Raw genomic sequence first — 15,840 nt, forward strand, 5'->3', positions numbered from 1 at the left:
TCAGGGGAGAGGCTTTGCAACTTCTGCCCTGTCAAAGTTGGCATGTGCCAGCCAGCCCCGGTGCCCCCTCCCCTCTGGCTCTCTCTTCTGGCAGATCTGACACCAGAGCTCTGAACCCCCGCCACTAGGGGCCCATTTCAGGCGCTCTCCGTGTCTCCGAAGAGCCTTATCACTAGGCTTAAGGTGTCGAGGGATCTCCCGCCGCCCACCCAACACTCACACGTGATGCACACACAGCGCTGAAGAGGAGAAGGGCTCAGTACAATTCTGCAAGGAAACCATCTCTACAAATTACCTGTTTAAGTATCTGGGTTCTTTTATGCCCTTGCGGTGGGTGAGGATGAAAGAAGGAACAGGTTTTGGAATGAGGCCAGGCATGAAGACACCTGGAGCCGGGAGGCCGGCCACCTGCACGAGTTCCCATCTTGTGATGCTGCTTCTCATTGGATGCTAACGTCCTCCTTTCTGGCTGGGCCCGGTTTACTACACGTAGCCCAGGCTTGGCCTGGTGCCCACCCAGGTAAGTGTGAGGTCCTCCTTATAGCAACCCAATGCCTAGCGTGAGAGGAAGGGCTAGCCTGGAAAGGCAAGGGGGAGGTGGTCAGCCTGCTAGGAATGGTTGAGCAGGTTGTGCACTGCAAAACTCCAGGAGGCGTCATTCACCCCACAGTCCAGGAGGACCCATGAGCCTGAAGGCTACCTGAGGTGACCAGGAGCGTGTGAGCTAAGCCAGAGGGACTAAGGATGCAGAGGAGGGACAGATGTGACAGGTAGTAGGAGAAAGAGCTTCCAGGGTCAGTGGCTTGATTGAAGGAGGGGTGGGGCGTGGAGGAGGCTTCTGGGTGGGTGACAGTGTGACTCACCTAGATGGAAGTCAGGAGAACGCATGGGGAGGGTGGGGAGAAAGTGTGCAGGGAGGGGCCTAAGGCCAAGGCCTCTCTGGGACCCCTCTGAAAGAGGTTGGGAGGTGACTGGTCTGAAGCGCAGGAGCAAGTCTGGGCTGGAAAAAGTGCTCTGGGCATCACCAGTGTGTATTTGGAACTGGAAACAGGCCCAGATTAGGTCACCCGAGAGCATGTAGAACTGGATTCTCAACTTCGGTGGGAGCAGGCTGGGGCGTGGGGGCCATTTTTAGTCTTTTCCTAAGAGGGCAGAATTCAATAGCACTGCTCAACACAGTTGTGGGGTGGGGGCGGGGGGCGGGGGCAGGCCAGAAGGTGGGCAGGGCAGTGTCTGGGGAAAGGCAAAGCCGCTGAGCTAGGATGTGGCGTGGCCCGGCACGGTGGAGGAACCACTTCTGACTTTTTGACGAATGCGCCTGTGAGCATGTGTCCTAACAGTGTCTGGGGCTGGGGGAGACCAGCTGACCGCAGCCGGCTTTCCTGGGCCACCTGCCTTTACCGGTGAGAGAGCTTTTTACACGAATCAGATTGAGGGTTGGGTGGGTAGTATAATGTAAAGTCGGGCACCAGTTGTGCTCGTTCTATTTTGGTCTTTGCAAAGGTATCCGGAGTATCTGAACCAAAGACCAGATTGGCTGTCGTTCTGTTCCATGAACGCTGTGGTAGTCTGTCTCTACTGAAAGCAGGCCGGCAGGAGTGTTTGTAGATTCCCCGGCTGAGTCAGTTCCATGCCACTTGGAAGCCTGGCCCACGAGCACCTCCGTCTGCCTGCACTGCCTTTGATCAGACTCTGCAAATCCTGATGTCGCGCTAGGCTAGAACTGGACAAGATCTCGTTCTAGAGCAGAGACGGCCAACCCACAGGCATCCAGTAACTTGCCCGACTCAAAGCTAATAAGCAGCCGAGATAGAATGAGGACTCCCAGTTCCTGGTTTTTCTTTTTCTTTTTGTGCAAAGACCTATATGTTGAGCTGGGAAATTAGCACAGTATTTATTGGCTTGTGTGGTCCAGGAAGAAGCCTGGAGCTCATTGTGGGCAGGATTAAAGACATAAGCAAAGTGAACCTTGCCCCCAACTCAAATGTTGCCTTTAAGAGTATTGAAAAGGATAGTTTGGGAGAGGGCATAGTTTTCTCCATGATATTAACCTAAAAGCCCAGTAGATCACATTTATAATTATATCCAAACCGCTTATCACAAGGGTAAACCTTTTGGAATTTTGCTACCATCGTATAAGGTGTGGGTGTGTGCGGTTTGGGATAATTAACAGTAAGAGGCAGTAACAGGGAAGCATAGTAGAAGTAGTACTGAGATCTGGGATTTTAACCCAAAGACACACGCTAAAGCTGCGCAGAAGAGAAGACAGTCTCGGGCAGGGCGGTGGGATTCTTCCAACCCTGTCGGTGACAGGTACGTAATAAAACCCTTTCTATAATCTCTCACGGGAGGTTTAAAGCATGAGAGCCATCCTTCTTCTAAGTTAAGACGTTCCATTTTAAAGAGAGTAATGCTTTTCACATAAAGACTGGTAAGAACAAGGATGCCTTAGATGTGGGCGGGAGGGGGTTTCAGGCTCTGGCCCTCTTCGTTTCCTGATGCCCATCTATGGTGGGTATCCCCATTCGAGAAGCTGAGTACTTCAGAGAAGTACTTTCACTATTACTGCAATAATGGGAAGTAAAAATTCATTAAAAAAAATTTTTTTTTCAACGTTTATTTATTTTTGGGACAGAGAGAGACAGAGCATGAATGGGGGAGGGGTAGAGAGACTGGGAGACACAGAATCGGAAACAGGCTCCAGGCTCTGAGCCATCAGCCCAGAGCCTGACATGGGGCTCGAACTCACGGACTGCGAGATCGTGACCTGGCTGAAGTCGGACACTTAACTGACTGCGCCACCCAGGCACCCCAAAAATTCATTTTAATATAGAATACAATTTGAAGCAATAGGTCATATTTAAATAAGGGATTTTAAAGAAATATGCCAGTGGTTACAGATTTTAGCTACCGGGGTGAAGGGCAAAATTTTAATGCCTCGTGTACAACAGAAAAGGGAAATGTAGTTAGAATTAGGAAATCATGTAATTTGGGAGCTATAAACAGACTGATGGTTCCAATAAGAAAATCAAGAAACGAAAAGCAATCTCAGTCACATGCCAACTTTAAGCTTTACTTAAAGTAAAATTAGAGTATGAAAACTATTTGACAATACGTGAGCATAAATTCTGCCCTCCCGAAAATAACCAAAAAAGAAAAGCATATGTAAATGCCCTTAACAAAAAGTTATGTCCGTGAAATACACATATAGCCATTGTTCAAGGGCAATGTGTATTTTATATTGACCTCTGCGGTCAGTTTTAATCAAAGGCTACACGGATATTTTGATGTGATCGGTTTCAATTAAACCCACAATTTTGATGTGAAATCGAAAAGCTGGTAAACTGGAAGCCACAGCACATGTGCAGTGACTCCCAGGAGACCTCATTTTGTTAAAAAAAATCCGGGATCACTGCGAACATTGAGATCTGAAAGGAAAAAGGAGGTAATTTTATCCTTTCCTTGCAGGATCCTGTACCGGGGTTCTAAATCCTAGATCATACACCGAGTATTGGCCCTAGAAGGAGCCTTAGCAGTGATGGCCCAAGCCTCTACTGTGCAGGCGATGAGTGTGAGGCCAGAAAGGGGTGAGTGATGTAGAAGGTCGTGCCATTTAAGCTGTCCTTCAACGAATGAGCACAGCCTTGTGAGTCTGGAACAGAACTCATGGGTGGCTCTGGCAAGGTTTCCGAAGTTCTCCGACTAGCTCCTTGGTCATTTCAGCTTTCGATATCTGCCCTCTCCGTACATCACTAAGCAAACCAAACACATCACAAGTTGCTGTGGATTCGCCTCTACAAGCGTGAATGTGGCACTGCTAGGGGAACGTGCCTGCTTTGTGGCAGCTGGTCCTGGCTGCGGTTGCTGGGCGACGTGTAGACGTGTACCTGGTGCCTCCTTTGTTCGACCAGGGTGGTCTGCACTTCACCTTCATAGCAGATCCATCCAGAGTGTGAGTCCCCTATGCTTGTGGCCCCATGCTTCAGGGAACAGAGTCCACCTGGCCGTGATGTGTCCCAGCTCCAAATGCACCATTTCTTGTCCCCGATTCATGGCTGTAGAACGTCTGCTTCTCAACTTTATGGTGCCAATCAATCTCCATATGCCACTGAATTTCCATGAAGACAGACAGTGAATGATATCATCTTAAGCTGGTCTGTCTCCAGCTTTCCTTAACCTGAGGAAACCACTTCCACTTCTGGACACAGGAAGGGGTAGGAACCTCTTGTGAGGTTTTGTTTTGTTTTGTTTTGTTTTAATTTAAGAAAGAAAGTGCAAGGAAGGGAGAGAGGCAGAGAGAGAGAGAGAGAGAGAGAGAGAGAGAGAGACTCCCAAGCAGGATCCACACTCAGCACAGAGCCCGATGCAGGGCTCAATCCAATGACCCTGAGATCATGACCTGAGCCGAAATCAAGAGTCAGATGCCCAACCAAATGAGCCGCCCAAGCGCCCCTCTTCTGCATTTCTGTTTACATGCACGGACTGTGGAAGCTCATGGTGCACTTAAGCTTTGTAACCTAACTCAAAAAGAGGTGCAGTATAAGAAATGTGCTGAATCTATGTGTAGCCAACTGCCATCTACACAAGCACATAGATCTTACACAGACTTGGAGACCTGGCCGATTATAAATGAAGCAGGGAAAAAATCTTTCAGAACCAGTAGGACTCGGCAAAGAATGACTTAAAAAAAAAAGAATGCTCAGGGGGCGCCAGGGTGGCTCAGTCAGTTGAGCAGCCGGCTTCGGCTCGGGTCCTGATCTCACAGTTCGTGGGTTCAAGTCCCACGTCAGGCTTTGTGCTGACAGCTCAGAGCCTGGAGCCTGCTTCAGATTCTGGGCCTCCTTCTCTCTCTGCCCCTCCCCTGGCTCACACTCTGTGTCTGTCTCTCAATAATAAGCATTAAAAAAAAAAAGAATGATGACTTAGGAGTTCCACCTTTGGTGCTCTGCTTAGCAGAGGCTAACAGTTCGAACTTTCCCTTTTGAGAAGAAAGTCAGCTCAGAACAAGCTCTCACCATCTCTTCTCCATCATTTTTCTCTTTTGAGATCAACACACAAACACACACACACACCCCTCTTTTCTGACCTCTGAGCGGAGTTTGGGGTTATTTTGATTACATAATAAAATTCCGCTCATTTTGAACATTGGCGTAGTTCGCTTCAGAGGTGTAGCCTTCGAAAGGGCAGGGCCTTTTCGTACATTCGTCTTCAGATTGCTTCTACATCCTGTTTCACATGTGGTTACATCAGCTGATGAGTCATGTGATGTTTTGCTATTTCAAATGACAGAAATAGAGGCTCAACCACACAGAGGGAGCCTTTCGAATGTTTACCAAACATGTGGCTCAAAAACATGCTTTTCTCTGGTTCAGACGCTTTTTATGAAAGAGGTGTGTGAGGCTGTGCGTGAGGACAGCTGTCTACGGAAGGCAGGTGGGATCGACGGGTTTCATGGACTTGGCTGCAACGCACAGGTCTCAACACTACAAACTGCCCTGTCTCATAAAGCCCTGCCCATCGCAATGTTGGTTACAAAAAAGTGGCAGGACTTAGAACATAAAAGGCCCCTTTTTCTGGTCTGTCCGTCACTTTGAAAGCTTCATCATAAGTTCAGGGGTCAGCTGACCTGCAGAATAAGAGGCCAGAAGCTGTGGCTGGTTGAAACACAGCTGAAGTAGCAATTTTAAACATTTTATATTAGAGCGCGCGAGTGGGGGAGAGGGGCAGAGGGAGAGAGAGAGAATCTCAAGCAGGTTCCATGCTCAGCGTGGAGCCCGACGCGGGGCTTGATCCCACGATCCTGGGATCGTGACCTGAGCCGAAATCAAGAGTCAGACAACCTAACAGAGCCACCCAGGCGCCCCTGAAGTGGAAAGATTTTTTAAATAACGGGAACATATTTCTCAAGATAATGTCACTTAAGTACAACAGCATAAATACTTCCTATTTTGCAACACTGGTTCTTGGTCTCTCCCACTTCAGTCTGAATTAAGGAAAACAACTCTAGTCAGAGAACTACTGAGTCTTTAAATTGTTTTGTTTCTAGAAACTAAGAGCACATACCGAAGCTTTACTTGGCCAATCTGATACATCCTGAACCAGCGTGGAAGCTACTCTTTCTGACGGAATCAGCCACCCGGGGACATTTCCAAAGCCAAACCACCCGCCAGGGCTAACACACAAACAAGACGAGCCCAACACAGGCAGCGAGGGGCCGGGCCCCGGCTTGCACCCAGTGATGTCAAGCAATAGCCTCTCGTGCCCAAATTAAGAATCCCAAACAGGTGAGGGGTTCTGGCCACTGAGCAGACCTGTCAGCACATCCTGAGCCTCACGGCCGACAGGTCCAACCCTATCATGACCTCCCCGGAGCCAGCCTCACCTGGTCCTTGGTGCTCAGTTCCTGGGCATCTGATGTCCAGTGCCACCAAGCTCCAAGCGGAACAGAGCACACGACACCTGCATTTTAGAATGACCCGGCATATGACCCTCAAAAAAGCAGGGAGGCCACAAAAGGAGCTGCTCTGACCTGGGTTTGCACAGAGAAAACCCTCAGTATAAAAAGACTGCACTGAGCTGCCCTAACTCACTTCTCAGCATTCACGTTAAAAAAGGCTTTAGATTGTATGTTTTCTACAAGTCACCCAACACGGAGAAAGTCACGGCAGGTCTTTTCATGGTCCTCGACATGGGACGTGGGCACCACACCCTTCTATAGATGTCAGCTGAGCAACTTGCAATAAAAAAGAAACCTGCGTTGGGGAACTCTTTTTTGGATGGCAGAGTCAAATGTGTGCCCCTCCTTACTCTAAAAAGCAGGAAGGAGAAGTGTCTTCTCCTTTCTGGTTTGACCACCTTTCCTGTCTCTGTGGGTCAGCACAGAGCCAGGAAGCTGCAAGCATCAGGGTTTGCCTTACAAGTTTAAGTGCGTGTGTTAGGCCGCGAATTAAGCAGCCCGAGTGAAGGAACCATGTGAGGGATGGTGTGCTTCCAGACAGCAGTTTTTGGACACATCTTGCACAATCTCTGTCATTGTGGTCTGGGTTTGGGGCATCATCCCGTGTTCTCTGAGATGGAAATGGCCCATTTATGGCCGTGAATGTTCATCACCGACGAAATCTCTAAAGTTCTAAATGACACGTTTAGGTGCTTAACGAAGGGTCTCTAGCTGATCTTTCCCCGACTTAGAAGAGGTGGCTTTTTCAATTTGATTTTTAAGCTCCAGGCCCACAAGCATGAAATAGTCACACGTGTTAAAAAATACTGCTGTTTAATTTTCTAGTCACGTACTTTTAAAAAGCTGATACAATTAGACGTTTCCCCCGTCTTCTCAGATCTGCCCCTGAAACCACCCAAAGGCTGTGCATCTTAATTTCCAGCACTCATATATATGGAGGAAAAGTCGCTCGGGGGAAGCACATGAAGATTTGTCCCCATGGTGGGCACACCCAAGGGTCACTTGTCCAGAAACGTGAATGCAACCCTGCGATGGTCATGGCTGACTTGCCCTTACATTTTTTTTTTTTTTTTTTTTTTTTTAATGAGGAACAATATGATTACACAGCACTGAAAACAATAAACACAAAAGGCTCACCTTTTTCCTTTTTTGCCCTTCCGGCAAAGTATTCCATTCCCACTGTTGTCTATGCCAGCTGATCCCAGTTACACCCGTCACCCACCCAGAATTAAAAATAGTTCTCTTGTCATCTACTGATCCTCACATTTATATACAAGTGACTCTGTAAAACTGTAAGAAGATACAATACAATACGTTTCAACTGCAGGTACGTGGAGCACACAAGCAATCACCGTATTGTATTAGAGACGTTTTATTGAAAATGCGAAAATAGGAAATGTATTATAGCCTAAAATAAATTACATAACATATACAGTATATATTTATATCTTTAAAATATTTTTGTGTTTAGGTTCTTTCAGTCTAGAATTTTGACTAAATCAAGAATTTAGTGAACTGTGTCCATAATTTTTTAAAGAAAAAACCCGCTTTCCAAAACTTAGAAAAATATACTGCACTGAATGGATTTCAAATGTGTCATTTCAGGGAGTATCACATAGTGACTTTGCTATCGTTTATAAAATGTTTTATCGTGTGGCGTGAAATTACCTGCACCGCAAGGTTATGACTAAAAGGAGCGGAGCCAGGTAATGAATCTACTTCAAAAGTTACGATACAGCAACCTGGCATTAGAATGCTAGATTATGACTTAAAGCTTCAGTTCACTGTAAAAACTAAGACCGCGAAGTTAGAATGCTCCATTTCACTTGCTCTAGCGCCATCTTCAGGAAAGGTGAGTGAGAAACAAGCCTTCGGGGAAAGTCATGCCGGAGGACGCTGAAATTTCGAGATGCGCGTTTGTGACAGTCAACTTAAAAAAAGTTAGCTCATGTATGTACACGGCGGGGTCTGAAACGCGGGAGCTCGCTCAAACCTAGGACAATGCCGGTGAAAGGCGATCGTTCAGTCCGCGCGACTCCCCTGGCATCGCGAACCTTCCTACAGGGAGGAGGTCAGGCCCGTCCGTCTGTCCGTCCGTGCAGCGCGTTCACAGGTGCATTCCTCAGTGTGAACGGCCACTCCAGGCCGCAGCCTGTCGCGGCCCCCCCCCCCCCCCCGCGCGCACGAGTGTGGCAGACAGCTTCGGGCTGCAGGGCGGAGGCCTCGGGGGCCACGTCTCTGTGTAACAGCCGGGCTCCTGCTCCTGGGAAGCCGATCCAAGAAAGCCGAGTTGTAACCTGCTGATTCGTTAAGAGAGATGCAAAGGGACGGGGTCAAGTCTGGCCTGCTGGGCAGTGGTGGCGAGGGCGCTGATGGCACAGCCGCAGTCCTTTGGTTCCAAGTGGAGATTGTCCAAGGGAGGAGGAGACGGCCCGTTCTACGAGGCAGCCGCGTCTTCGGGAAGCGGGGGCGCGAACTCGGTTGTTCCGTTGGTTTTTTACAAGGCGGTGGCGGAGACCGTCGTCGGGGCCCCCCCCACCCCCCCCCCCCCCCCCGCAGGGCGGGCATACCCAGTGTGCCCGGGAGTTTGCACGAAACCTTCCAATCAAGGCCTCTTCCGTTAAACCAAAACCAAAACCAAAACCAAAGCCAAGAACAGAACAAAACACGACGGGAGAGGAGACGATGCTGCGGAGCCATCTCGAGCGCCCCTGCTCTGCGTCCCGGCCTTAGTCGTTCTCCTCTCGCATTTCCACGACGTCCGTCCCCTCCTCTGCTGGCGGGATGTCCGTCATCGCCGAGTCCTCCCCCTCGGCCGCAGTCTCGTTCTCCATCTTCTTTTTCTAGACCCAAGAAGACGCGTCAGTGTGGGGCTGGGACAGGGCCCCGTCGCAGCAGAGCAGGGAGGGGCCGCCAGGGTCTCCGGGGCGGGGGTGTGGGGGCCCTCGCGGCAGACCTGGGTCTGGTTTATGGTGGGGTGACCTCACCGAGGCTGCATCTCCGGGTACTGGGGCGGGGGGGAGGGGAGGGGGGGCCGCTAGGAGCTTCGGGGAACCCCGTCTGCCCCCTCCCGGCCGCGAGCGGGAGCGCACCGTCAGCTGAGTGCAGCCCCTCCCCACGCCTCCTCCTTCCACCACCTGCCGACTGCTCTCCCTTCCGATGAGCTTGGGCTCCCCTGCTCTCGGAGTAGGCCAGCCCCGGGTCTGTGTCTGTCTCCTGCCCTGCTCGTCGCCTGTCCCAGTTCCTGGTGACTGCACTGCCCGCCTTGCAGTAAATGGCCTCTCCCCATGCCCTGACCTCTTCTCCTTGGGGATCAGGTTTTCCAGAGCCACCCTCCGCCATTCTCGGCTCCCTGGAGACCCTGTCTTTATTAACACCCTCCGCACCACTGGCCCGCCAGCTTCAAGGGCCTGGTCCTCCACCTCCTGCCACTGTCTGGCCCCTCCTTCCAGGACCCTGCCCCCACAACCCATGGGCCTTCTGGTCCCTTCTCGCCTCTTTCATCAGCTCAAATGAAACGCTCAACAATTATAGTCACTTCGGTGCCTCTCTCTGCTGTAACCTCACTTGCAGGCAAAACCCCCGACCTAGGTTGGGTCCAAATCTCTGCCAATGTCCGCCTTCATCACCCAGCTGCCGTGGCTGGGGGATCATACTGGTGAGCCTGGGACATCCATTCTTGGCCCCTTTCCCTCCTCTACCCAACCTTTCCCTGGCTAATCTCACTCTCCTGCTCCCTAAGTGGTCATAATCTTAGGACTCTGCCTTCAAACAGGTAACCCTGCAGGATAAACGAATTACCTGGTAACAGAGTACGTTGTGTGTGTGTGTGTGTGTGTGTGTGTGTGTGTGTGGTGGGCAGCTAGGAAGACTTTCCTGTGGCATGTTATCTCAGGTTGAAGAGGGGAAGGGATTTGCAGAGGCAGAGAGTGGGGAGATCACCCAACATTTTCTAGACTTTCACAGTGATCAAGTCGTAGTTTGTAAGGATTCAGAGGACGGATCGGTCGCAAAGGGAATCACCTTTTCGGCATTTTCCTGTGTGGTCAAAGCATTATTTAGTTTCTACAAGGTTTAGTTCTCTAGAGGCAGCACTAGGATGCAGGATTGTGTCCTCAATGTCCCTCCTGAGCAGGACGGCTGCCTTTTGAAACAAGGCAGGTTTAAGGAATCCTCTACATGATAGCATCATAAGGTATCCCCTTGTTGTTGAACCTGACCCAGGGCTGACATACTCTGGCCATGAGGTTCACCCACACGGGAGGGGCCTGGGAGTTCTGGTGAGCAGTGTGGACCCAGTGGAGGGAGGGGATGAACGTGGGGTGCCACCACCTTGCCGCCTCCTGCTGCGGGCCCTTGGGAGCCGCTCGGATCTCCCTACACCTCGGGAGGCTTCGCGGCCAGCTCACCTGTTTCCGATAGACGTAGCACGCTGCTATGGCAACCATGGTGGATTCTCCCACAAACCCCGCCAGGAGGGAGCCCACGCCCAGGGTGGCTCCGTGTACCCTGGGGATGAGAACACAAAGGCCATCTGTCCGTTGAAGCCGTGCTGAGGCACACATAGAGTGGAGACCCAGTGGAGAGCAGACGAGACAGGAACCAACTGCACTTGAGATCCGCCGGTAAGGGCTGCACCTAGTAAGTGGCCCGCCTGTGGGAGGGCACCTGGAGCCCTGAGGCGAGCCACCCCCCCCCCCCCAAGGTCTTGGCTCCACATCTGCTGGCTGGGCCACGGGCCACGTCCCCCTTGCTCGTGAGCCCACAGCCCTTCCTGCCCTTGTCTCCACACAGAGACGGGGACTCTGAGGGTGGGGGGTGACGACTCCCTTCCTCCCTCTTGTTATTCCCCTTCTGCCTGCCACCCGCAGCAGGTGCTCAGTGAGTAGTGTGAATGGGCCTGACCCCGGAAGTATTCTTCTAGAAAGGAGCTGAGCAGCCTCCCACCTACTGGCTCGGCAGAGAAAGAGGGTATCGCTCTGCATTTCCAGCTCTAGATGTGCTCGGGGGGATGCCACGTGAAAATGCAGACGTACTTAGGTGGCAGAAGGACCCGCAGGACCCCCCCCCGACAGCATACCCCAGGTAGGGCAGGACCACGAGGCTGGTGATGAGGACGATGATCCGCAGCACAGAGCTGGGGGCCAGGACAAAGGTCTTCTTCAGAGTCATCAGCCAACCGGTGAGATGGGCCCTCACAGTGACTGTGGGGACAGCAAAGGACTCGTCAGCAACACCCCGCTTCTCCCGGTCCTCAGACTTGCCCCCCCCCCCCCCCCCCCACCCCGCGCCTCGCCAGCCTACCCGAGGTCGCCGGGCAGCTGGTGAGGACCCAGGCCTTGCTGCTGCTGCCCTGGGCTGGCCTCCGTATCTCCCTGCCGGGGTTCCTGACCCTACTTCTGGGCCTGGGATAGCCCCGTCTGGCCTCTTCGCAGCCCTGAGCATCCAGACGGCCGGGTGCGGGCACCTGCCTTTCTCCACTCTGACTGCCGCCTGTCTTTGGCCGGGCCCAGCCTGCCCCTGGGACCCCCTGCCCACCCTGTCCCTGCCCCAACCCCCTGCCCTGCCTCCAGCCCCGATCTGATTTCTCTTCTCTAAAAAACAGAGAAAAGCGGCCACTTGCGGGGGTCAGTTTTGACTGTGGGTATGAGGGGAGCCCTGTCTTCCCAGGACACCTGTGTGGGGGATGTGGCGACCAGAGGTCAGGGAGGGAAGGATGAAGCTCTCCTGATCTCCTTCCCAGCCCTCCCGGCCCCTGGAACCCCGGTCATCTCTTCTTCTCCTTCCCTAACTGTGCCCCCTTTGTTTTGACACGTCACTGTTTCTCAAAGACCTCGGTGCATTCCCCGAATCGCCTCCCCATCCACGCTAGTGAACTGGGCGCCCGGCCTGAGCACAAAGGAGGGACGTGTGAAGCAGGGACTGAATTTGGCCTTGGAGGCCACAGACACTCCTTGTCGGGAAGAGGTGCCCTGGATGTTTGGATCGATCTGAAAGTGCAAGCGACTGAAGGAAGCTGCGGCCTAGTCGTCTGTCGCAGGGCGGGCAGCCCCGGGCTGGGGCCGAGACCTTCGTGCAGGGGGACGTGCTCACTCCTGGGGTGAAAGAAAACTCCCGTCCAGGATACATTCAAAGGGGGACTCTGCGGCCCTCCTCGTCGAACGGGGTGTCCTGCCTGCCTTCCCCGGGGGGGGGGGGGTTGTGTTTACACAGCACAGATGCACACTTGGGTTTGGCTGAGCGAGAGGGCAGGGGCGCACGCGGAATGCTAATGGGCTTGGCCCACCCCCCGCAGGTTGCAAAGACAGCCGGGGCCTGACAGCTGGCTGGAAGGCCTTAGACTGATAGACACAGAAGTGAGTTGAGAAATTAAAAGCCACTCCACCCCCGTCCCAGCTGGAATTCTCTGGGGCCCCCAGTCCCTCCTCCAGCTGGGCCTGGGGAAGGAGCAATATGGGCCCCAATCTCCAGCAGGGGGCAGCCTCCTCGAGGTGGGGTCGCCTGGCACAGCTTGGCTCCCCCGGGGTCCCCCCGCCCCCGACAAAGACCAGACACACCACCCCACGGCCACGATCTTCCACTCCGATTTTGCCACAGCTGGGAAGGTGACACCCGAGAGACCCAGCCTCCAGGAATGCTTGACATCTGAGAGCAGGAGTGGCTTGTGACCCGGTTCGGGGATGGCGCCATCAGTCCTGACCTCCTCTAGTTCGTGGCTCATTTCTTAACTCGGGCTTTGTCAAGTCTGGCTGCCCTGCTGGATGATTCGGCGGATTATTTGGGCACTAAGTTTTTTGTGTTTTTTTTTTTAAAGATTACATTTTTAAGTAATCTTCACATCGAACGTGGGGCTCTAACTCACAGCCCTGAGGTCAAGAGCAGCACACTCTACCCACTGAGCCAGCCAGTCACGCCTGCACCATACATTTTTGACTAATGACATGCACTTGGTATAGAATTTAAAAGGTGCAGAAGAGGGGCGCCTGGGTGGCGCAGTCGGTTAAGCGTCCGACTTCAGCCAGGTCATGACCTCGCGGTCCGTGAGTTCGAGCCCCGCGTCGGGCTCTGGGCTGATGGCTCGGAGCCTGGAGCCTGTTTCCGATTCTGTGTCTCCCTCTCTCTCTGCCCCTCCCCCGCTCATGCTCTGTCTCTCTCTATCCCAAAAATAAATAAACGTTGAAAAAAAAATTTAAAAAAATAAAAAATAAAAAAAAATAAAAGGTGCAGAAGGGAATGCAGCACAAAGTCTTCCTCCCGGTCCTGACTCCTGCTTTCCGGAGGCAACCACTGTTACCAGTTTGGTGGGTGACTTCTAGGAACAGTAAGTGGGCAGGCACACGACACGAAGACGTGGCGACACCTTCGTCGCGGGGGAAGCGGCACATCCACCGACCATTCTGCAGCCTGCTTCGCTCCTCTCGTAAAGAACCACCTCGCTCCCGTATAGTAAGCCTCCTCCTCCTGTATCTGCTTGGGAATTTTCAAACTGGCTTAGTGTTTAGCTGTGGACACTTGACTTTCTGGCCATACGCCATCTGGCCTCAACCCTGCCCCCAGATTTTTTTTTTTAACTTTTTTTTAATATTTATTTTTGAGAGCGAGAGCGAGACAGAGCGTGCGTGGGGGAGGGGCAGAGAGAGGGAGACACAGAATCCGAAGCTGGCTCCGGGGTCCGAACTGTCAGCACAGAGCCCAACGCGGGGCTCGAACCCACAAGCCGTGAGATCATGACCTGAGCTGAAGTCAGATGCTCAACCGACTGAGCCACCCGGGTGCCCCTAACTCTGCCCCCAGAGTCTTAACTCCAGCACTACTCTTTCTTTGTACATCGGCAGGTTTTAGTCATCGTCCACCTTCCTATTTTTTTTTTTGCGTGTTACTTTTTAAATAACATATTATAAAACTGACTTCTGAGCAGACAGTTCTAAGAATTCTAACACGTGCAAAGATCTGTGTAACCACCGCCACCATCAGGGCACGGAACAGTTCTATGGCCCCGAAGACTGCTCACGTTGTCCCTTTGGGTGTGCTGTTTACCATGTGTGCGACCTCTGACCTTGGAGGAACAAATTAGGGCTGGGCTGTCTGATTTGTTTCTTAAACTTTCAGCCTACTGGATAAAATGTGTTTGCACGTTTCCAATCCACTGCGAAATGTTATGTTCTGTTTCGGTTTTTTTAAGTGTCAGCTTTTTTTTTTTTAAACATTTATTTTTGAGAGAGAGAGAGAGAGAGAGAGAGACAGCAAGAGCAGGTGAGGTGCCGAGAGAGAGGGAGACAGAGAATCCCAAGCAGGCTCTGTGCTGTCACCACAGAGCCTGAACTCACAAACCACGAGATCACGACCGGAGTGGAAATCAAGAGTCGGACACTTAACCCTCTGAGCCACCCAGGCGCCCAAACTGGTTTGTTCTTGTTTGGGACGTCCTTGCAGACATTTCCCGAGAAGGAAGACTGAATCGGGCATGAGGGTAAACCGGAATGTTCCTTTCATTCTGTGTCTTTACCTGGCACCGGGAAGAAGGAGAAGATACGCAAGGGGACAACGCAGAGCTCTGCAAAGGCGAAGTCCACTCCGATGATGTCTATCAAAATCTTCTCAGAAACGTTGGGGGTCCAGAACATCACGAAACAGAGCTGGGGGCAGAGAGCACAGTCAGCGAGGTTATTAAGAGAAGGCACATGTGAGTGACGTGGCATCGGGGCAGGTGTCCCATGACCCCGAGGCGCTAGGAAAGAGGGCGAATGGTGCGCCCGTCCTCAAACCGCTGCCGTCCTGCTTTGTTCTCACCTTCAGACACAGGCCCCCGCCCATTTGCCACAAGTGCCCCAGAGGGACCCCAGCAGTGGGCAGATGTGGCATGCATCTGAGTGGGTAGCCCAGCTAGTGAGGGAGACCCGTGTGCTCTCGTGAGCGGCTTAACTACTGTGCTAAGCAGCTCGGTCAGTTCGGGGTGACCATGCTCAGTACTGTGATTTTTATAGGTTTTTAAAAAAATCTTTTTTTTAAATGTTTTAATTTATTTTTGAAACAGAGACAGAGCATGAGCAGGGGAGGGGCAGAGGGAGGGGAGACCCAGAATCCGAAGCAGGCTCCAGGCTCCGAGCTGTCAGCACAGAGCCCGACGCGGGGCTCCAACTCACAGACCGCAAGATCATGACCTGAGCCGAAGTCGGACGCTCCACCGACTGAGCCACCCAGGAGCCCCTGTGATTTTTTATAGCTTTAACCAAAGAGTTAGAAGTGACCTGAAAGCATCTGGAATATTCTGCATGCACAGAGCCACACTGAATCAGCACACCTAATGAAAAAGGAAACAGTGACACTTAAATTAATGATAGGTTCTGGAGCTCTCCGAGGTCGAGTTGAGAGAATAAGAGACA

The 15,840-nt window shown here is 52.1% G+C and overlaps 1 protein-coding gene and 1 long non-coding RNA gene across 4 annotated transcripts in view; one reads left to right on the top strand and one right to left on the bottom strand.

Moving 5' to 3' along the window:
• Positions 1 to 6,681, top strand: part of LOC121042828 (uncharacterized) — an 8,466-nt gene extending 1,785 nt beyond the window's left edge. The window contains exons 2-5 of one of the 2 annotated variants that reach the window (XR_005796474.1): positions 95 to 520; positions 1,504 to 2,313; positions 3,469 to 3,587; positions 6,047 to 6,681. This is a non-coding gene — a long non-coding RNA (uncharacterized LOC121042828). Of the gene's footprint in view, positions 1 to 6; positions 521 to 1,503; positions 2,314 to 3,468; positions 3,588 to 6,046 lie in introns of those variants that run through there. The other variant, XR_005796473.1, reaches the window with a different exon arrangement.
• A 572-nt stretch (positions 6,682 to 7,253) lies between these two features.
• ANKH (ANKH inorganic pyrophosphate transport regulator) overlaps positions 7,254 to 15,840 on the bottom strand; it is a 139,560-nt gene continuing 130,973 nt past the window's right edge. For both annotated transcript variants that reach the window (XM_040494157.1, XM_040494154.1), the window contains 4 exons: positions 14,964 to 15,093; positions 11,538 to 11,661; positions 10,867 to 10,966; positions 7,254 to 9,300 (listed from right to left, as the gene is read on the bottom strand). In XM_040494157.1, the coding sequence (XP_040350091.1) occupies positions 9,187 to 9,300; positions 10,867 to 10,966; positions 11,538 to 11,661; positions 14,964 to 15,093 (468 nt within the window). In that variant the 3' untranslated portion in view covers positions 7,254 to 9,186. The remainder of the gene's footprint in view (positions 9,301 to 10,866; positions 10,967 to 11,537; positions 11,662 to 14,963; positions 15,094 to 15,840) is intronic.

Source organism: Herpailurus yagouaroundi, unplaced genomic scaffold, assembly GCF_014898765.1.
Source record: "Herpailurus yagouaroundi ecotype Mexico unplaced genomic scaffold, PumYag 29, whole genome shotgun sequence".
Lineage (NCBI taxonomy): Eukaryota > Metazoa > Chordata > Mammalia > Carnivora > Felidae > Herpailurus > Herpailurus yagouaroundi.